This window comes from Lipophrys pholis, assembly GCF_963383615.2.
Source record: "Lipophrys pholis genome assembly, chromosome: 20".
In the NCBI taxonomy this organism is placed as follows: Eukaryota; Metazoa; Chordata; class Actinopteri; order Blenniiformes; family Blenniidae; genus Lipophrys; species Lipophrys pholis.
In genome coordinates, this window is record NC_137648.1 from 16,661,601 (window position 1) to 16,682,508 (window position 20,908).

Here is a 20,908-nt window from a genome sequence, read left to right on the forward strand (position 1 = left end):
CCAATCAATCATTTACATTTGCAAATGTATTTTTGTTTATTCGAGAAGTATGCTTTAAAGGTAACAGGTAAAATTGAATCGATTTATTGGGATTTGTATGTTATCGTCACTCTGGGCTGAATCCACAGGAAGTGGAATTGCTATTCAAAAATAAAAACGGGTCTGTTAAGGCTCCGATTAAAATCCACCAAATACTGTGACTCACTGAAGACGTTTCATTTAAAAAAAAAAAAAAAGCACTTTGGGGTCTTAATCATTAGATTAAACTTTGCATTCTTGCTCTTGCTACTGTTTTTTTTTTGTAATATCAAAAATACTCATACTGCTTCAGCCATCAGTTGTTCCTGTATACCGCAGTGAAGTATAATTCTGAGGTTCAAAGTTGTAACGTTAGAGCCCACCGAAGAGATGAAGTTGTGTTTGCCAATTAAGAAGACTTTAGTTAAAAATGCCCAGGAGATGATGATGATTTCAATCTGATCAATAAATCTTTCAAACAAGAAAATATGATGAGCAAATTGCCAAAGATTAAGTTGTTTCTTTCTTTTCTCATTATCTATTAGCCCGGCATCTTTTTTTTTTTATTTATTTTTTTTATTAAACTCCATCCTCAAGCAGTGTAGTTATCCTGTTAACCACCAAACCAACCAACAGCACTGAAAACGTTTCCCACCTGGCAGGGATACAAGACTAAATGAACGATTATTGAAAATGTAAATGTGGAAATAAATTGTTGCCAGATTTATTAAATGAAAAAGAAAAGTGCTTGTTTATTTTGATGAGAGAATACGAGCTTTCATTTGATCATCCCCAAAACAAACTACCATAATCGGCCCATCAATAGGGGCATTCTTATTAATGACACCGTGGAAGTGGCTCCTGTGTCGACCTCTTTCTCCTCTCACTGCAGACTCCCTCCATTTATCTCACATTTCTTATTCATTACATGCTGATGCGGTTCCCACTTCCCCCTCTCCTTTTGTCTCATTTCTCTCTCCCACTATATATTTCTGTTGCTCTCAGCCTATCATTGAATACACAAATGGAATATATACAGCATATGCATGTAATTCACTACAAAAAGATGTTACGATGCGCTGGCCTAGTCGACTCAGTGACAAATAAAGTGTTTACGATTATCACCAGTTCTCTGGAAGATTGACAATAACGATAAACTATTGAAATGAGTTAATCTTACATAACCAAGCGGTTTTAAAGGAACGATCCCGATCAGAGCCTGTGAAGTTGAGCAAATCATTAATTTAGGGTAAAATTAGAGGAAGCCTCTAATCTGTCTCGCTACTTTATTTGACAATTGTTTTTTTGTTTTTTTTAAATGTATGTTTATACATTTTACCTGTTGACTAAAATTCCTTTCTGGAGTTTGCATATTCTCCCTGTGCATGCATTCCAGGTTAATTGGTGCCTCGAAATTGATCTTAATTGTGAGTGTGAGTGATTTTCTGTCATTGTTTGCCCTGCGATTGTTAGACGAGGTCTTATTGGAGATGAATGGATGAATATAAGAGGGCTAATTGTAGTACTGAGCCTGTGGGCCAGTGAAAAGTCACTCTGCTGATGTTTTTCAAGTTTTTCTTTTTCTACCTATTTTCTATTCATTGATTTTCTTTTTTCTCCATTTTTTATCAATTTCTATAAGCGAAGCCACATGTTTATTCATTTCTTATTATTAGTCGCTCTGACCTCCTGTTTGTTCATTGCAGGGACCTCAAGGACCACAAGGGCCAGTGGGCTTCCCCGGACCGAAGGGCCCCCCTGTAAGTAGTTCCCCTCTCTAGCAGCACTTGACAGCTCAGGGTAAAGCCATCCGCTCTCAGAGGAAACAGCTTCCAGCCGACTTTGTGAAGTTCTGCGTCTAAACTCTTTCTCCCTTCCCTTTTCCTTCTGTCTCAACAGCAAATTAGCCCAGTTTGCAAACATTATGAGTCACAATTGATTCAATTTGAGGAATTCATGGGGTGCAGTAATACAAAGCAATATCCCTAATTTTGTGCGGAGATCATTAGTCTAACTGTTATTGAAGCAGAACCCATTTTCTCACTCCCCAGTCTAGGCAGCAGACAAGTGGTAATTTCCACCTATTGATTGTGGTTAGATTCATAGCTGACTCTCAGCCCTCAGCCGGCGATTCTGTGCCTTTTTCTCCCGCCCAAAAAATAGAAAAATAACCTGTTATTTTTTCCATTAGTGCCCTTGTACTTTAACTATGGTTATTTATTCCCTGGCTATTTAGACTGTATAATGTGCTTATAGAGCTTCAGCATCGTGCTGCAATTACAAAGGCTAATTGCTAGTAAAGGTAATGTTTTATTGAAGCCGTAGGATGCTTTTATTCAGATACGATTGTCATAATAGTGGTGAGTTAACCTGTTCTGTTTTTTTACCCGACCTAACAGGGGCCGCCTGGAAAGGATGGGCTTCCCGGACATCCTGGTCAGCGTGGAGAAACAGTGAGTAAAACAGATGTGATCTTCAGTCCGACCTATCTTTCATATGTGGCCAGTGTTTTTTTTTTATTATTTAGTATGTCCTTGCATCAAAAACACAAAAACAGTGTAGTATTATGAGATAAAACTTCCCAGATGTATTCGAACTTGTTCAGGTTGGTTACCAATGAGACCTTTTTAGTTTTAAAATTGCCTCCCAATCAGTAGCAGCACTGAACTCCCCACCCACCCCACACCCCCGTCTCATCTCCACTGCTCTTGTATGCAGGAGGGGGTAACAATCTGTGATACAACATCTCAGTGGGATGCCAAAGGGAGTAGACGTGTCTCGCAAAAGACAATTCACTTGTGAGCGTCACCAGAGTTTACTGTCTCTCTCATCTTTATTCACACACACACACTGAGACAGACGGCGTCCTGTCTGTGCAAATCCGGCTCAAACTACTATTTCATAGAGAAAGACACGGGTGAGCTGGAGATCTATCCTCAGCATGTCTGCAAGTATCCACTGAATGAAAGTGAATATTTCAGACTGTCCAGTTGCACCACGGAGGCACCGGGGATACCAAGAAGTTAAACTTTTTAAATATTCAGACGCCAAAAGTGAAAAGAAAGTTTTTAGACAGTTCGTGACGTGTATTTATTTATTCATGTTGTTTTTGTTGGCTAAATGAATACAGTCCTCGAATTTCTTCATTTTCCACTGTCGACATTAATATTATGTTGGACATGTCTCCATAGTTGCATCTTTCTCTTCAGTGCCAATTGAAAGTTTAACAGAATCCAAAATGGTGTCAAATAACAACACTATTCTAGCATTGTCATGTAGTCTTTGAAGGACATACATTTTTAGCCCACCACTCCTACCACTGTGCCCGGTACAATAAAACAGAAAAACCTTATAAAGGCCTATATGTGAAATACAATTTCTCTATTATATTCTGTAACGATAACTTCTTTTTCACTGAGGATAAACTATTTGGGCCGACACACCATTTTCAGGTGTTTTGTGGACTGGTGCCACTTCAGCTCGCACAGTTTAAAACTTTTATTCACCAGCTTTTCACTGCAAAAGATAAATTCAGCTCTAATGTTTGTCTATTGCTTGAATGACGCTATAATTCTGTGTAACTCTTAGCGCGCTTTTTTTTTTCTTCCTTTTGACGGATTCAATCTTTCCCCATGTAAAACTTTTAATTAGCAATTTAAAAAGTATATATTTAAATGATTGACTTTTAATGTTTTCTGACATAAATGAGGATTAGAGTAAATCTTTTGTCGTGAAATTGGTTATATTGTAAGGGGAGTTTTACAGTTCTTGGTGGCAACTTTACACAATTATATAGAGTCATAGTTAATAACATTACAAAGGGGGATTTCTCCACCTGCTCCAATCGAAGCTCCTCCCCCGGGTAGCTCCACTGTGTCGTTATGTCTCTATGAGAATAATACCCCAGTAACAACATAAAGCTTGTCGCAGCTGTGTACAACAATACCTCCTGCCCTCCTTTTTTTATTCCAAAATGAGCTTAATGACAAACAGCTGTACTAAATCCAAACCGAGTGTTCACTGAGGCATCGCCGGAGCGTCCCATGGAATATTAAATTTACCTCGCAAATTCATAGACAACAAAATAAAACAAAGCAAAGTTTGAGTTGATGGCACGTACCTGCAACCCTTCGCCTTCATCTTTGATTCCCCGGTACTTGTTATGCGTCAGTGCACCTTGGTTTGACGAGGCTCTGAGGGCAATAAATTCTACTAAAAGCTTGACAGATCATCGCCTCCATCATTAAAGCTTCCCTTTCCGCCAGCCTCCTTCCTATAGATAACGTAATACCCCACACACGGCTGCCTGCCCAGCCCTCGCTGTGACTCGAGTGACAACGATAGAGTCTTCATTAAGGTGTTTATGGCTGCAGATTTATGTGCTGATGAACGGGCGCCACAAGCATCCAATATGAGAATGGATCGCAGCAATAAAGATGCTCGTAGGCATCCAGTCCCGGCTGCACAAGTCGCATTCGAGGAAGTGCAGATTTGAGCCGGTGTCACGGAGTCAGGTGCTGCAACAGCATGGCCTAGGGGCTGCGTTTGAATAATACATCATTGTAAATCACAATGCATAGTGATCAATAGGCCTGGAGTCATGTGGGAGGTTTTTTTTTGTTTTGTTTTTGAAAAGCTCAGCCTTGAAACTTTGTTGTGGGATAAGTCGCAGATCAAATTAGATATGATTTCAGTGCCTCAGTAAGATTTGGTTATGAGCGTACTGTTTATGGCTTAAAGATTCAAAGTGATTATGCACCAACTTCAGCTTAATATCAGTTTTCCATTGTTGCCTCATGTTGTGCTGTTTTGAGGCAGGATGTCTGGAAGTAATCCTGCATTAAGGAGCTCAGAAAAAGATGCCAGATATCTCTCAAACAGATTATGGACTCAACGTTAGGCATATCTTTCATACTTTATAATCACACACTCGCTGTAATAATGGCGTTACCAGCTGATTTGTAAGCACCTTAACGGGTTAATATTTAAAGGGGCATACTGTGGAGCACTTGGAAGAAGGACTTAAGCCAATGCAGATTGGATAGTTTCTCTCCCCGGTGACAGAACTTCATCTAATTTGTGCTGCACTGTTGGAGTCATAGGAGTTATATGTTTTTGGCTTGTCCTGTTTAAATCTGCTTAAGTATATCCATAGGGAGTGTAGCAGCCACACACTGTGAATGTAAAATGAATCCAACAAGTTGTTGTTTTTTCCCTCAAGAGATCATTTTGTGCCAAATGTGACCCGGTGAAGACTTTGAGTGCTGCATGTAATAGTTGAGGCATACCAATGCTGCCATGTCATTCTGCAGATATGGAGCAACATGATCACCTTGCTGGAGTCACAACTTTCGACTTTTAAGTTTGAAGTTTAGTTCATCAAAAGACTCGAAACTTTTCTCGTGCAAATTGTGTCAAGAAGAGAATTGGGGAGTTTTAAATTACCAAAAGTGTCCTTGATGTTTCAGTGATTCATTTAGATTTATTGACATCTAAATTTGTTTTGGTGACTTTTTGTGGTCCAATTATCCATTCAGCCCCACAACCAGGTATACCTCATAATGAGTAATTCCCATCATTGTCAGTAACGTGTCAAATGTCCCTCTTCTACTTTGCATTCATCCGTTGCCCGTGCACTCGATGAATCCAAATTACAGAAACCGACCTAATGCAAAGCGTCACCTTTGCACAGCACTTATCGCCTAAATAGAAACAGTATTCGGAGAGATGTGTCACTATTAATGAAATAAAATGAAAGGCTAATTCAAAACGTCTACCAAATATTTTTGGCCAGGGTCCTAAGCTAAAGTAATTAATTACATACTTTGCGATTAAATTCACTTTTTAAGAGTGGTGTGGTCCCTTCAAGGTCCGAAAAAGATGAACGACTTGGCAGGCTGAATTTTCACCCAAAGACACACAATTCAGAGATATGGAACAAGAATGTAAATGATCCCTGAGGGTACTATTGTAGTTTTGCCTCTGGTCAGGCAGATCTACTGTTTCTCATGATATGAGTTTGTAAAATTGTGTTATTGTTTTTTTTGCTTCAGACTTCTGCTCTGCTGCAAGCTGTAAAACCTCATCACACACTCATAACTTCCACTGTATACATAGATACAGTATATACAACACATTGACCATTGTTATTTATGATCATTATGGCAATGTAATATCATGTCTTGATTGCGAGAGAATACTGAAAGGTCCTTCTTGTTCCTTCATTTGAAATGACAAATCCCAAATCCCTTCTTATCAGCACAAGTGAAATCACCCTGCTTTCTTTACTCGGCTTTTAATGGATAAGCCGTTTCTTTCCACTGTTGCTATAAACCACCCAAATAAGGCTTTGTAATCTCTTTTTTTTTTCAGGGTTTCCAAGGAAAAACAGGTCCACCAGGCCCAGGAGGTGTTGTCGGGCCCCAGGTAAGAGAAACGTGCTCTCAAGAATAAATGGATTATTTAACAACAGCACAGGAGAACAAATCTATCCATCTGACAGGTGATATTAAAATTATGATTGCATGTAGACCTGAAGCGGGCAATACATCAGCAGTAAGTACTGTGGACTAAAATCCTCAATGATTAGTATGTTATTTGAGGAAGAATTACTGTCGGCAACTAAAATAAAACTGGAGCAAGTCAGTGTTATTTATGTACAGTAATAGTACAAATTTGCCTTAAGGGATTTTGATTATGTGTGAAGCGCAACCTTCTTGTACTTCTTAGAAAACAGAATGGAGAGGATGATTCCTCATGTTGGATGGACACAATAGATGTGTAAACAGATTAGAAAAGAAGAACCATCATGTTATATTAAACCATTCAACCTAGGGGAATTCCTTTATTTGTACTCACACTGGGTCAGCAGGGTAAACTTGGCTGTGCGGTTGTGAGGAGCAGTGCGTTTGAACTGCCTTGCTCAGGGACTTATAGTCAGCAGTGAACTCATCTGTGTGGTTGTTGGACTGGTTGAATATTAAATGATGATAGTGGCAAAGTTAAGGATATGAATCGGTTAGGTTATATCAATGCGAATTATTTTAATGAAGAATGATTGCATTAGAATTAATAAATGAACCACATTTCAAACTGTAAACAAGACCCTAACGTGCGTTGACCTTATAGGGACCGACTGGGGAGACTGGACCTGTTGGTGAGCGAGGCCACCCTGGACCTCCTGGCCCTCCCGGAGAGCAGGGTCTTCCGGGCGCTGCTGGCAAGGAGGGAGCCAAGGTAAGCATCCGGCATGGTCCAGGTCTTCCATTTCCTTGGTGGTTAGAAAACTACACAACTGTTCAGGATTACGGGCTCAGACTTTCTCGTGGTCTAAAACTATGTTTGTTACACTAAAGGACGGATGCAAGGCAATAGAAGGAGAGATGCAACTTAAACAGTTATTATTGTGCATGATTTGATTTTGCAGATTGAGTCAACAGTGTCCACAAGCATACATATATATATATATATATACATAAAAAAATTTTTTAAGGTATACATGCAAAGCTTGATAGATTGTTAGGTGTCTGATTCAACACTCTCCAGCATTAATCCTGGTGCAAGACGAGGCTGAAACAGGCTGAGGACTGAAGATACAGTAGCTGAGATTTGGGGAGTGTCTGCTAACATCCATTCCGAGACACACACACACACACACACACACACACACACACACACACACACACACACACACACACACACACACACACACACACACACACCCTCCATCCCTCTCTCCTGGCAATTGAGTGCCCATTAAGAGTAGACAGCAGCCATTTTGCAGAAGTATGGAGTTGCTCCGGAGCAACACCCCATGATTCCCAGATACGCTCAGCATCCCACTGCACCCCCTTCCCCTCACTCAAACCTGCATGTTCGTTTGCGCCCTGCCTTTTCCGAGCAGACAGTTTAATCAAGTCTGTGGGCTAACTGCAAACCAAGCCCCCCCCGACCACCACCCCCACCACCCTCCAACCCCATTTTCCCCTCCGCTCAGACCTGTGCATCAGTATGCCAGGGACACTTTGTGGAGGTCTTGGCAGCCGAGCCCAAATCCTCTTATACCTCTCAAGCCCACTCTTCTGTGCCTCCCTGTTTGCAGATAAAGTCAGCCTGCCAATACAAAAGAAACAAGAGGGAAGCCAGAAGTAACTTTTTGTGAAGTCGAACGCCCTTGTTTCAAGAGATGTGGTGCACAAAATTCAGGCGAGAAAGTAATGAAGTTGCCCTGTAATTCTTCTATTATTCCTTCACCGTGGGTAGAATACAAAACGGGTTTTAAAGTTCTCTGAGGTAAATTCAGGGCTCAGATTATGAATATAGCTGCAGGAAAAAAAAAAAAGTATTTGTTTTATTTTTGTTTTTTATTCTGCTTTCTGGTAACAGAGTTTTTGATGTTATGTGCGCTCACACCTTGTGTTTAAATCTGTGAGCTTATTAGCCTTTAAGCTGTTTTAATTAGTGTTATCGCATCCTTTCTACAAAATATCTCCGGAATATCTCTGTTTGATGTTGCATGTGATTTTGCTGCGCCGGCTGTGTGTTGAGCTGAGGCTTGTTTATTTATTTATTGATTGATTAAGTGGTCACAGTGCAAATGAAATCCACATGAAATGTACATGATTTAATCTGAATGCGAGTAATGGCCTGCTCCAGTGGTTGTCGGCTGCGAAACAGGAGCAGAGAAATTAGTACATGTTATTTCTCCTTATCGTGTGATTTAAAATCCATTCTATTTTATTATGAAACTTGTCAGGCACTGCTGTGGATTTTATATTTCATGTTCAAATACCCCCCCAAAAAATGTGCTTGCATATACACATTTCACCAGAGGGGCCTCAGAGGAGGCACTTGTTGAACATCTTCAAGTCGGCTGGCCTTTTCTTAAGTCCTGATTGCAAGGATCTTTCCGAGTGCGTTCCTCAAATACGAGATTTAGCTGCAATGTGCTCTGAATCTCCAAACCAACATCACCAGCGTGCTCGCACTAAGTCACCGTCACCAACAAGTTTATAGGGATCATTTCAAGTAGTCTGCTGGATAAAATCAGTTCAGGGGGAAAAAAAATAAATGACGTGAAAGAAGAAACATGTCAGGAAGTTTAAATTTAAACTCTCAGTTTGTGACTCATTGACCAATGGCCTTTTCAGAGTAACCCAGTGTGAAGACAGACAGGAATTTTACATTGTTCATTCAGTAATATTGCAGAACTGGCTGATATTAAGATTTCTAATTATACATTAAGGACGCACAATATATGAACTGTCATATCGGTGTCAGGCCAATGTGAGTCATTAAAAAAACAAAACCGGTATCTGACCAATAAACAAAACTGAGCCGATATACCGATGTGTATGCAGGCTTTCTTTAGGCTTCATGCACATGATGAGTGTGGTGGATGGATGAGACGTGACTACAGTCCGGAAATAGCTCAATTTACATATTTCATAGATGTAAATTGTACCAAAAACTTGTTCTTGCCTCAAAATCAACAGAGAAAAATGATTCAAATTCACTGCTTATGTCTATTTATTTTGTATGTACAAAAGCGGGTTATTAGAGATGCTATATTTTATATGATATATCAGTTATTGGCCAGCAACATGAATATTGGTTATTGTTATAAAGCCACAATATCCAATAATAATGCCGCTCATTCAAATGATGAAAAGGTTAACTGTGATATTCACAGAACAATATTCTAAAGTTTGAACTTGGTGCTTTTTGTAAAGTTCATGATATAGCAGTTGTCTGCCTAAGCCCAATGAGTCTGCAGTGTCCATCCAAATACGAGCTGAAATCACATCTGACAGTCCGAGCTGTAATCGGGACTCCTCTGGCAGCCACAATCGGTCGGTTTACGACCTTGACAAAAGACAGTCTGCCAGGATTTAATCTGGACTTTAAAGACGACTACAATCACTTGGGAAGTGGCACAGAGTAAAAGATCTTTGGGCCTGTTTGAGAAATCACTTAAAAACCTTCATCGATTATGTCTTTTTGACTACTTTTGGCTTTCTGTGTGGAGTTTGAATGTTCTCCCTGTGTGGGTTTTCTCCCAAAGTCTAAAAACATGTCCGAGATCAATTGGTGACTCTAAATTATCTGTCGATGTGGATTTGAGTGTGTGTGATTCTCTCTCTCTGTTTGCTCTGTGCAGGATTTCCCCACTATCTCTAAACTTTGACAACAAAAGACATTTTGCTTTTTTAACCAAATACAATTTTTCCGGAGCCACTAAACATGCTTATAATGTTGTATAGATTTGCTATATATACTAAAACTGGATGATATATTAAGTTTCATGAGAATGGTAAGACATTTTACTACACTTTTACGTATTTTAGGTTTTTGTTTCCTTTTTTTTTTCACAGTTTTTACAATTTTAGTAATTTTAGCTGTTTTTTAGGTGTGTGTGCGTGTGTTTTTTTTTTAAACAATTTTAGTAATTTTGGTCATTTTATCTGCTTGTGCCGTTTGTTTTTAATAGAAATTTCACATGTTCAGGTATTTTATCTTTTTCCAGCTTGGCGATAAAACTACTTTTGAGAATAAGTCTGCTTTGCAAATAAAACAGAAAATCAGATACAAAAGTTTATTTACATACAGTATAATGCTGTAAACGCTTCAGGGATTCACTACATAAAAGGATCAGAGGCCTAATTTGGCTCCGAGCCGCTGGTTGCAGACCAGATTCGGCCGATAGTCAACCGATAAAGGCTCCAGTCTCGGCTGGATTAAGTGGCATCAAAGATGGATGTAAAGATAGACGGATATGGAGCACTTTACAACTCTCTGGAATTGGACTGGTGTGGTGGATTAGTGATTCGCTTTGCCACCTCATGGTCATTGCAGCTTTTTCTGGGTGGATTTTACGTGCTCTTCCTTGGCTTTTATTCCTGGGTTCCCAAAGAAAGAAGACCTTGACCTTGAGTTTTGTATGTTTGCATTATATTTTGTGTTCAACCAACTGAACTTCCACAAACTAATATAAGAGCGATTGTGCGTGTTTCTAGGGAGATCCTGGGCCTCAGGGATCCTCTGGTAAGGACGGTCCGCCCGGCCTGCGTGGCTTCCCCGGAGAGAGAGGTCTACCTGGTGCCACGGTAAGAGCTCCATTCCACCTGCGCCGATTCATCATAGTTTCTCTTTACGCGTTGTTTGCTAGTAGAAAGTGACAGAGCACTGCCCCCCTAACAAATGAACCAGCATCTATCCAGAGCCGTTCACTTCATTAGAGACACCGGCCTTGGAATTCACTCTTAACAATCAATCCGGTGCACAGGAAATCCAAAGCGACGTCTTACAAATGAACAGGCGTGCCTCTGCATCGCCCCAGCGCTACTCACACCACTGTTTTAACCATCGCAATGAATCATGGGCCTCCATTACAGAATTTGGGCACTTTCGGTAAGGGATTAATTTACAAAAACATTTACCTGGTTTAACTCGAGGACCCGGATTGTTTTTCATATTTCAGCACCTACATTTTCGGGAGGTTACAACAAACTTTTTTTTTTTTTTTTTTTTTTTCGTTCTTCGACCCATGCATTATTTATTTACTAAATTATTAAGCGGGAAATGTCAGCAGTTAGACCGGTGTGGGTTAGGAACGGCTGGACTGGAGGAAAAGGAAGTGTTTGTCTCCCTCCCTCCTCAAGGTCAGTCAAACTCTGCAGGACGGCGGCTGCGCTGATTGTTTTCTGCCATTGTAATTTACTTTAGCACACAGCAAGAGCCAGCAGAAACTCATTACCCATGCTGCCATGTGCTCTTTTGTAGCCCACAAGGGAATTGTGCACGCACATACACACAGAAGATCACCTATTGTGCAAAATGAAAGAGTGCACACGGAGTAAACATCCACATGTGGGCACAAGCGTCCATCTCCTCTCCATTTCATACACGTCTTATTTATTGTAATTGAGATGTTGGTTATGGATGTTAAGCGCTTACTCGTGTGCTTTGTTTTTTGACCTCCGATTCATTCTGGGGGTTACCGGGATCAAAATGCCAATAGCAATGCTGGTTTTTGAAGCAGTGCCCGAGGGTCAAATGCACTCGAAGCACATTTCTTCTGGTGTCTGGGTGAAGTGACACCAAGGTAAACCAAGGCAGACACTCTTGGCCGGTTCGGGATATAACGGTGCTGCTGTTGAAATGCAGGGTAGTGGATCGTATACGCCGGGTGATGTAAAGTGCCAAATGCTTTAACAACTGTGTCAATGAAGTCTTCACATCGCTTTATGTCTCCACCTCAGGGCCCAGCCGGTCTGAAGGGAGGAGAGGGGCCCCAAGGTCCACCTGGTCCCGTTGTAAGTACACACAGCTATTTACTACTTTTACTCTCTGGAGTTGGAGCTTTATGATAATAGACTTTCATATTTTAAATATTGAATGTTGCACAAAGCGTATCATGAAAATAAACAGAGACTAATGTGGCTAAATCAATGCAATGTTTACCATTTCATAACTAAACAGCACACCCAAAGTAATCAGCACTATGAAAATATAATTAATTGAATCGATAGCATTCAATACATTTCAATACCAAGACAATCTCCTTCAAGCACCCAGGCATGTTCAACAACCACCAATCCAACAATTACGACAATGATTAGGTTTCCTCAACTGCTCAGCAAACAAACAGAAGACTCAGAGTCTCATCGCTTCACCGGCTGACTCTGCCCTCAACGATGTCTTTAGGTTGAAGCGGGCAACTTGTAATAAAAAAATATATATATATATCTTTGAAAAATCTAATAAGCTATTTTGCTGTGGCGGCACCTCACACCAGCACTATCAGACCTGCACTGACGCTGTTTGTCCTTCTTAAAGACATGGCTGTGCTCCCGGACAATCATGCAGGTGTTCCTCATGAACCATCCAGCGCCGTCTCAGTGAGGCGCAACCCGTCCAACTTCAATAAGAAATTCTCTCACACAGCTTAACATAAAAAAAAAAAAAAAAAAAAAGAATTTTAGGATGAATTGCCGATTCCCCCTTCTTTTTTTCCCCACAAATTCGATATTAGTATTACTTGTTGAATAGTCAAGAAAAACCACAATTTTGTTCTTCACATGGTTAAGGGCTGAATCTTTGAGTATTTAATTTATCTTGTTATAAATTCTGTTCTATAAATGTGTTTTAATAAAACATAGTTTTACTCCCTATCTATCTACCTATCTATCTATCTATCTACCTATCTATCTATCCTTCTATCTATCTATCTATCTATCTATCTATCTATCTATCTATCTATCTATCTATCTATCTATCTATCTATCTATCTATCTATCTATCTATCTATCTATCTATCTATCTATCTATCTATCTATCTATCTATCTATCCATCTTTACATCTATCAGAATCTTTTTAAAGAAATTCAAATAGGTAAAAAGGTGCGGGGAAAAGCCATCCCCTTGACCCCTAGATTTTCTTTTTCAGCTGGAAGGTATTTTGTGCCCCCATCATTGTTTGTAAACCACTGGTATAGCTGAAATATTCTCTGGGAGCTCAGTATTACTAACTGCTTTGCTCAAGGGCATCTTACCCGTAGCTTCAAAATGGCAATAACAGAATAAACCTAATTTAGTCAATAGATTTGTTTTGCAATAAGTGCTCAAATATATGTGTCACACAGCTGAGCTGATAAGCCATCGCGGTCATGTCATTTATGAATTATTTATCACTTTTCCAATGAAAGTGGAGAAGAATTGCATCTTGTCCCACTGCACACAGCAGTTTTCAATCTGATCAGTACAGTACAGGTATCAGACCGCGTGCGCACACACACACACACACACACACACACACACACACACACACACACTAACACACACACACACACACACACACACACACACACACACACACACACACACACACACACACACACACACACACAACAGGGAGAACCTGGGGGACAGATCTAACACTACATGGTGTAGTTATGTTCACATAATGTCCATCTCTAAAGTTTATTTATAAGCTATGCGGTACATCCAGAATAAAGTCATAAGACTGTCCTCAAGAGGTTTTATATTTTTTCTTGATCCTGATAGTATTTTTTTTTTTTTTTTTTTTATTAATTTTACACGTCCTTCAAATATGCACCTTGTTAATCACAGACACAGAATGCAAGGTTTTCAAAAACATTCCTAATATCAAATATTTTGGATTCTTATAACACTCTTTACAAAAAATGCACTGCACTGGAGTTGCAATGTATTTTTAAAAATGTACAGCAAATGTTAAACATCATAATTTCATCAGTTGTATTGACATGTTTGTAGGTGGTAAAAATAGTGAAATCTGCAATAAATCCCCAACAGGCCATTAATAGTAAAAATCACTAGTCACATGACAACAGTAAAGAAGCTGTACGCTGTATTTAATGAATTGATAAAAATGTACTCAGCAGCTAAGATTTTCTGAAATGTGTATCCCCCAAATAAATTACACAGTAAATAAGTTTAATGAACCACATTTTTGATACTTCATACAACAGCACACCTAAATGGTAACAGATGTGAGAGCTTGGATGGACACACTATTGTAAGTGTTTTTTACACATTTCGTGAACTACTCAGGCTGAAAAATGTTCCATCTGTTTTTGGGATGATTTCAAATAATTAAAGTAAAAAAAACAAACAAAAAAAACAACAACCTGATATTAAAATACAGTCCCGCTTTTTAAAAATCATGTTTGCTTTTTTGAAACCAGCCTTTTTCTCCATTAGTGTTTACAAATGATTGTTTCTGAACAGTAATTACTTTCCATGTTTTTGTTCAGGAAGAATGGATTTTATTGTAATTGTTTCAGAAATGAGAAAGTGTCTGCAGTTGCTTTATGCTGCACAGCGGAAAACACTCAGGTACTGAGAGTGGAGTCCATCCATTTTGTTTTCATGGCCTTTTTTTTGTGTGTTAAATGTAGTTGTTTAGAGTACTTAAATATGATTGATCGCAGAACGATATAATAATTAATTATCCCTGATTGTTTTTTTCTGTTAAATCTTATGACAAAGGTCCACATTGCGTGTCCGGGTGCTATATTGTCAGTTCTAATGTGTTGATGAGCTCTCAGGCATTGGGATGATGACACAGAAAACACTGAGTGTCTTTCACCGTAATGGTATGGATTCAGGCGAACACAGAGTTCCTGCTCCTTCTACCCGACACCCGGCAGCAGCCTGGATCACTCGGAAATGTCTTTTCAGCCGAGGGAGCGAGAGCCGCTCGGTGCTCGGGAAACACGTCAGCTCCCTGACAGCAGATAATGCTGACTGCTTTCAAGACGCAGCGGCGCCTTATTAGAACTTAAAAGCCACCTGTTACGCCGCGCCGCTTCCGCTGTTTTCTGACTTTTCCGCCTAAAAAGGCTTTGAGAGTGGAGCTTTGTGTGTCTATGTTTCTATTGATCCATTAGTGCAGAGCTCAGCTGAGTGTTGCTTTGTCAATGTCTTAATGTTCTTTTTTTTATTTATTTATTTTTCTGTTGAGTGCACACAGAGGCTGTATTTATGGACCAGCAGAACTGTAATCATCGAGAAGAAAGACAGTTACCGTACCGTCTTGTGTGTGCTTCATGCTTTTTTTTGTTCAGTTTTTTTCTTTAACATGTCTTATGCATGCAGGGTTCTCCGGGTGAAAGAGGTCCTGCAGGTGCAGCCGGTCCGATTGGCCTGTCAGGCAGACCCGGCCCACAGGGTCCTCCGGGCCCTGCTGGAGAGAAGGGAGCCCCCGTACGTATTACTTCTTTATCTGTGTCCTTTCCTCTGACCTCCAGGATTCAAAATATAATTAAAACTAATGTCTTCCAGGGTGAGAAAGGGCCTCAAGGTCCAGCTGGTCGTGACGGTGTCCAAGGTCCCGTTGGTCTGCCCGGACCTGCTGGACCCCAGGGACCCCCCGGAGAGGATGGTGACAAGGTCAGTCAAGGACACTCAGGTTCCCCCTTCTGCTGTGCCGGCTGCAAGTACTCTCCATTTGTAATTTGTGACACTTTGGGGAGTGAGCAAGAGTGCCAATTCATCTTCATCCCCGTGTTCACGCTCAAGACATCTGCGTCAAAAATGTAGAAACCTGCTTTCTATTCGTCTTCGTATCCCGACGAGCCGGGAAATGCAATTAGACGAGACGTAAACATGAAATACCGTTGCTCATTTAATCTCCTGCAATTATTACGACTCTTATAGTGGCTATGAGACGTTCCACAAAGGTCTGAGGTGAACCCGGGGGAAACATGTACATCTGCGCATCAAATGCTGTCGGGATTAGAGCTGCAGATGATGGCTGTTTGTGTTCAGATCTGGATTTTCAATGGTTTTTTTGTTGACAGTAATGGAGCAAGCAAAGCCGATGTGAGACGCTGAGTGTGTCTATTTTTCAGGGAGAAGTCGGAGAGCCCGGTCAGAAAGGAAGCAAAGCCGACAAAGGAGAGCAGGTGGGTTATTAAACCTGCACACATCAGATGTTTTCTACGGTATTTTCAAAAGAGTCCCACCTGAAGGCCACATGCATACATAATGCGCGCATGCTTCGATACTTCATCCACGATTTTCTAATTCATTTCTCTCATTTCATGTGCTTGTTTTCAGGGACCTCCCGGGCCTGCCGGCCTCCAGGGTCCCATCGGTGCCCCGGGTCCTGCTGTGAGTGCCACTGTTGTAGCAGACAGGGAAATAGGTCGCCGACATGCAGGCTAGGAAGTGTGTAGTGTTTTCTCAAAGTTATCAAGATGCATCGTGTTCCCTCCGAGTCAGAGGACCTCTCCTGATAAATACATGAAGTACCAAGCTCAAGATCTTCTATCAGAAAATTGAAAAGGCTTTTCTGCCTTCAACCAGAACCTTAAAACCTACTTTGCGTCGTCTGAGCAAGCATCATTTATATTTATGAAGGTTTCAGTGCCTGTGATGAAAGAATTGTCGTGCTTCACCATCTTCATGCAAAAGAAAGGAGAAAAAAAGCCCAAACACAGGATTTCATTGAAAATGTGTGCGTGTTGTTCTTCAGGGAGCTGATGGAGAGCCAGGTCCCCGAGGTCAGCAGGGTATGTTTGGACAAAAGGGAGATGAAGGTTCCCGAGGCTTTCCTGGACCCCCTGGTCCTATCGGTCTGCAGGTCAGTATCTTACCTCTCAACGCTTTTTTTTTTATTTGTTATGCATTTAATAGAGTAGATTATGTTTCAGTAAGCACGTCTAGAAAATATAAAACCTGTAGTTTGTGTCATGGATCATTTTAAATTCAGCTTCTTGTGGCCGAGCCGACCTCCTCAAAGCCTTCTCACAATAGACGCTACTTTCACCGTGCTCAGAAAGGAGTAAGGCAGAAATGTCCCACATTTCACTCTCAAGGTGTTCTGTGCTGATAACATCCAGTCTCAAGGATCACTAATTCCCGCTGTTTTTGATAGTCCTATCTGTGCAATTGCTCATTTAAAATTAATGTCAACAGCGCGATGCAAACAAAGTGAGAGAACGAGATGTGATTTTCCAGGCAATTTCTGATTTGGTTCATTTCTCTGGTAAGAGACATGCGTCCACACAGACATCCTGACCATTTCGTATATTTGTAGTCTTCTACAAATGGCGAGGTTCTCATTGTCTTTGACGCACCGCTGGCTTCAAGCCACCGTCTGATTTGGGAGCTGGCTTAAGAAACTGTCAGTTTCAGTGGTTTTTCTCAATATGTGTCCTCAGTACTGCCACTGCTCATTGCTTGTTTCACCTGTTTGGTGATGGCATCTCTTTCCTGCATGGTCTTGTATCCGTCACCGGAGAAACTCATTGTAGAGGTATAAAAATAGCCGGTCCAAGACGAGCCATAGTTCTGGTTTCATGAAGATGATATTGAGGAAAGTTTTGTTTTTTTTAACCTATATATAGCTAGAGAAATTGTGAAGTAGCCCTGACAGTCAGTGCAGTAAATTCACATTCCATTGAAACTGTGTGCTCCATTTTATATTATGGATCATGCTTTGTTGTGCGCTGTCAACATGCCAAGCATTGCATTTGATGAATGAGCCATAAAGAGTGTGCGACGATGCTGCCGGGGTATTTCGATCCTTAATATGTGGTAAATCTTTTTTTGGCAGTGGTTGCCAAAAGTACTCACATTATTAGGAGAAGTACAGAAAAACGAAGACTGAGTAAAAGTACAATAAAAAAAAAAAAAAAAAATGTTGCTTTATATTCAAGTACAAAAATAAAATATAACTTTATTGTCTTGTTTTAAGGACTTGTTATACTTTGTTGTTGGAGGTTTTGAGACAATGATGTAACTTGCATCGTTGTTTCGAGTCAGAAAGGTGAATTATTACATAAAGTAACAGTTAATAAGTTGAGTGGACTTTGTATAAAAACAAAGAATCCCACATAAAGTTTAATTTTTGAAACAGAAACTACATCTCTTAGCATTCAGCCTTCAATGATGCAACTAAAATACCCCTTTAACCCTACATTTATCTGAAAGTAGTACAAAAATCATTTTTGTTATTTTTGCTTGATACAGGATTTCAGATGCTGAGCGGTTCAGGTTTTGTTCCACAAAGGGCAGCAAATAGTCTGTTGTAGTCTCGCTGCAATAAAATCTGCTTGTCTGAGACAAAGTAATCCAGACGGCAGCACCAAAAGTTTCTCCAAAGCCTGTAAACACTGTTCAGCAACAATGGTGCCTTCAGAGGAGAGGAGCAGCTGACAATGATTCCTCCATCACATCAAAAATAATGGGAATTTCCCCAAAATTTGCCGCATTTTGTTCCTCAGACCACTCTGTGAACACAGTTTGTCAGCGATTATTTAAAATGAACAGAGTGGCTTTGAAATTAATCTGGAGTCCACACTGATTATTTTTCTTCACTGAAGATTTGTCTCTGTTTTTAATGCAAAGCTGCTTGAGGAAGTGAAGGTCAACCCTAGCTCAGAGCCTTTTTTCTTTCAGACATTTTCCTGGAATTTTTAATACACCATGCACTGTACATAATAAAATGTTTTGGCAGTTTTCTATAGAGAAACTATTATTTTGAATTATTGCACCATATCCCTGAGCAGAGTAGAACACAGTGGTGACCACTCACTGTAACGTGTATAGTTCTCAAACTGAACACGATTGTGCTCATGACCTGTTTATAGATTGCAGTTAGTTGTTTAAATGATCTTTTTGTACTATAATGTTCTCTTTTCAAAAGTATGTTTTGCCCCAAAAGATGCCATTTAAATGACTTACACATCATTTATTTTTCAATTAACTTATTCATCTTTCTATTTATGTCCAAGTGGATCTAAGAAAATGCTTTTAAACAATAGAAGATTATTCTATCTATTAGTTAATTCAAACAATGGAACTGGTAAATATCTTTCATTAATTTTACATAAAGTGAAAATTTCTCTAAATATCTAAAATGTTCCCGAGATCAGAGCTTCTTCCTTTTGCTTATAGTATAATAATATTAATAACAATTAAAAAAAAAGGGGGAACACAAAACCACCTATTTATATTCAGAAAAGAGAGGGACATTAACAAAAATGATATCCCACCCCTTCACCCTGTGCCCAAAACGTATTGTTTTATTGTCACAAAAGTAAGTAACTTATTACACAGGGATACTTTCAAATAGGAATTTATTCCCGTCTTGAGCATCTTCACAGCCTGCATCTGCAGCAGCGATGATAAAAATGGAGAAAAAAGCCACATTCAGTTCGGTTTTTAGTTTCACTCTTCATTGCAGTCCCTTCCCCACAATAGATTCACTTGCTCGTATGTCCGGTGTTAGCGACACGGCGCTTTAATTGGCTCTGTGGTGCGCGGCGTGGTGACCGAGCTCTGACCTGCGATGATTACACCTCTTCGCGTCTGCTCGATGGCAACGCTCATTCCTCTTTCATCACCTCCGGGGTCGTCTGAGCCGTCTTCAGTGAATTCATAAACACCAGCGTGGTTTGTCAAGTGTGTAAGCTGCAAAGAGAATCATCATTTGAGCAACGTTTTATTGCCTCCGTCAGATCAGTGACAAGCACGGCTGATGGCAGGATCTCTTTTTTTTTTTTTCTTCCCGCGGTCCATCTGTCTCATTCTCCTGAAGAAAATATTTTGTGCAAATCTCCTGACATTTGACACAAACTGCGTGTGGAGCATGGATGTTTTACTAGTAGTACCTTATTCTGTCCTTTTTTTGTACCTCCAGCATATACGCGATAAGATCCAAATATAACACAGAATACAGCACTGAGGCAGGAAGCTCAAAAATAAACATGTGTGCATGTACACATTCACAAAAGGAGGCGACAGCCAACCCTAATGATGTGAACAATCTAACAACGTGGGATCTTCACTGCAGCGGAGGACCATTGGTTCATAATTATCTATTTATTAGTAATCAACTTCCTAAACTCACTGCGTTGGGACATTACGCGGAGATCGGGGTCATTTTCTTGATGAAATTACACGGAGTAATGCTCGTCATTGCAAGGTGCTATCCCATCTCCACGGGATTTTATTCAATGGACTTTTAATTGGGAGTAATTCACTTCCCATCGTGATTCCATTAATTGCGCAGAATGACCCGCCTCAATATCCGTTCCTCATCAAGCACATTCACCATGCTGCATATTTAGTAGCACAGCTAATGATCTCAGAAGAGAGGAGACCTTTACGCAGATGATATTTCTCAGCATGGAAGGAACCGGCGCGCATCGTCTCGATTTTTAACACTGTGAAAGCACTTGCAGGCACGCATATTTAGATGTAGGGTGCATGTGGACAAACTGACAGTAAGCAATTATTAAGCTATTTATCAACACTCAAGATGCAGAATCCAGGATGCATCAAATAAATCCATGTCTTGGGTTTTAGTTTCTTTTCTTCCCCTGGGGGAGTGGAGGTT

General features: G+C 40.2%; 1 protein-coding gene across 4 annotated transcripts in view; it reads left to right on the forward strand.

Annotated features, from left to right (window-relative positions):
- col11a1a (collagen, type XI, alpha 1a) overlaps nt 1-20,908 on the forward strand; it is an 84,477-nt gene that overhangs the window by 41,735 nt on the left and 21,834 nt on the right. For all 4 annotated transcript variants that reach the window (XM_080489457.1, XM_080489459.1, XM_080489458.1 and 1 more), the window contains 11 exons: nt 1,725-1,778; nt 2,418-2,471; nt 6,391-6,444; nt 7,147-7,254; nt 11,034-11,123; nt 12,279-12,332; nt 15,658-15,765; nt 15,844-15,951; nt 16,413-16,466; nt 16,621-16,674; nt 17,039-17,146. In XM_080489457.1, the coding sequence (XP_080345583.1) occupies nt 1,725-1,778; nt 2,418-2,471; nt 6,391-6,444; nt 7,147-7,254; nt 11,034-11,123; nt 12,279-12,332; nt 15,658-15,765; nt 15,844-15,951; nt 16,413-16,466; nt 16,621-16,674; nt 17,039-17,146 (846 nt within the window). The remainder of the gene's footprint in view (nt 1-1,724; nt 1,779-2,417; nt 2,472-6,390; nt 6,445-7,146; nt 7,255-11,033; nt 11,124-12,278; nt 12,333-15,657; nt 15,766-15,843; nt 15,952-16,412; nt 16,467-16,620; nt 16,675-17,038; nt 17,147-20,908) is intronic.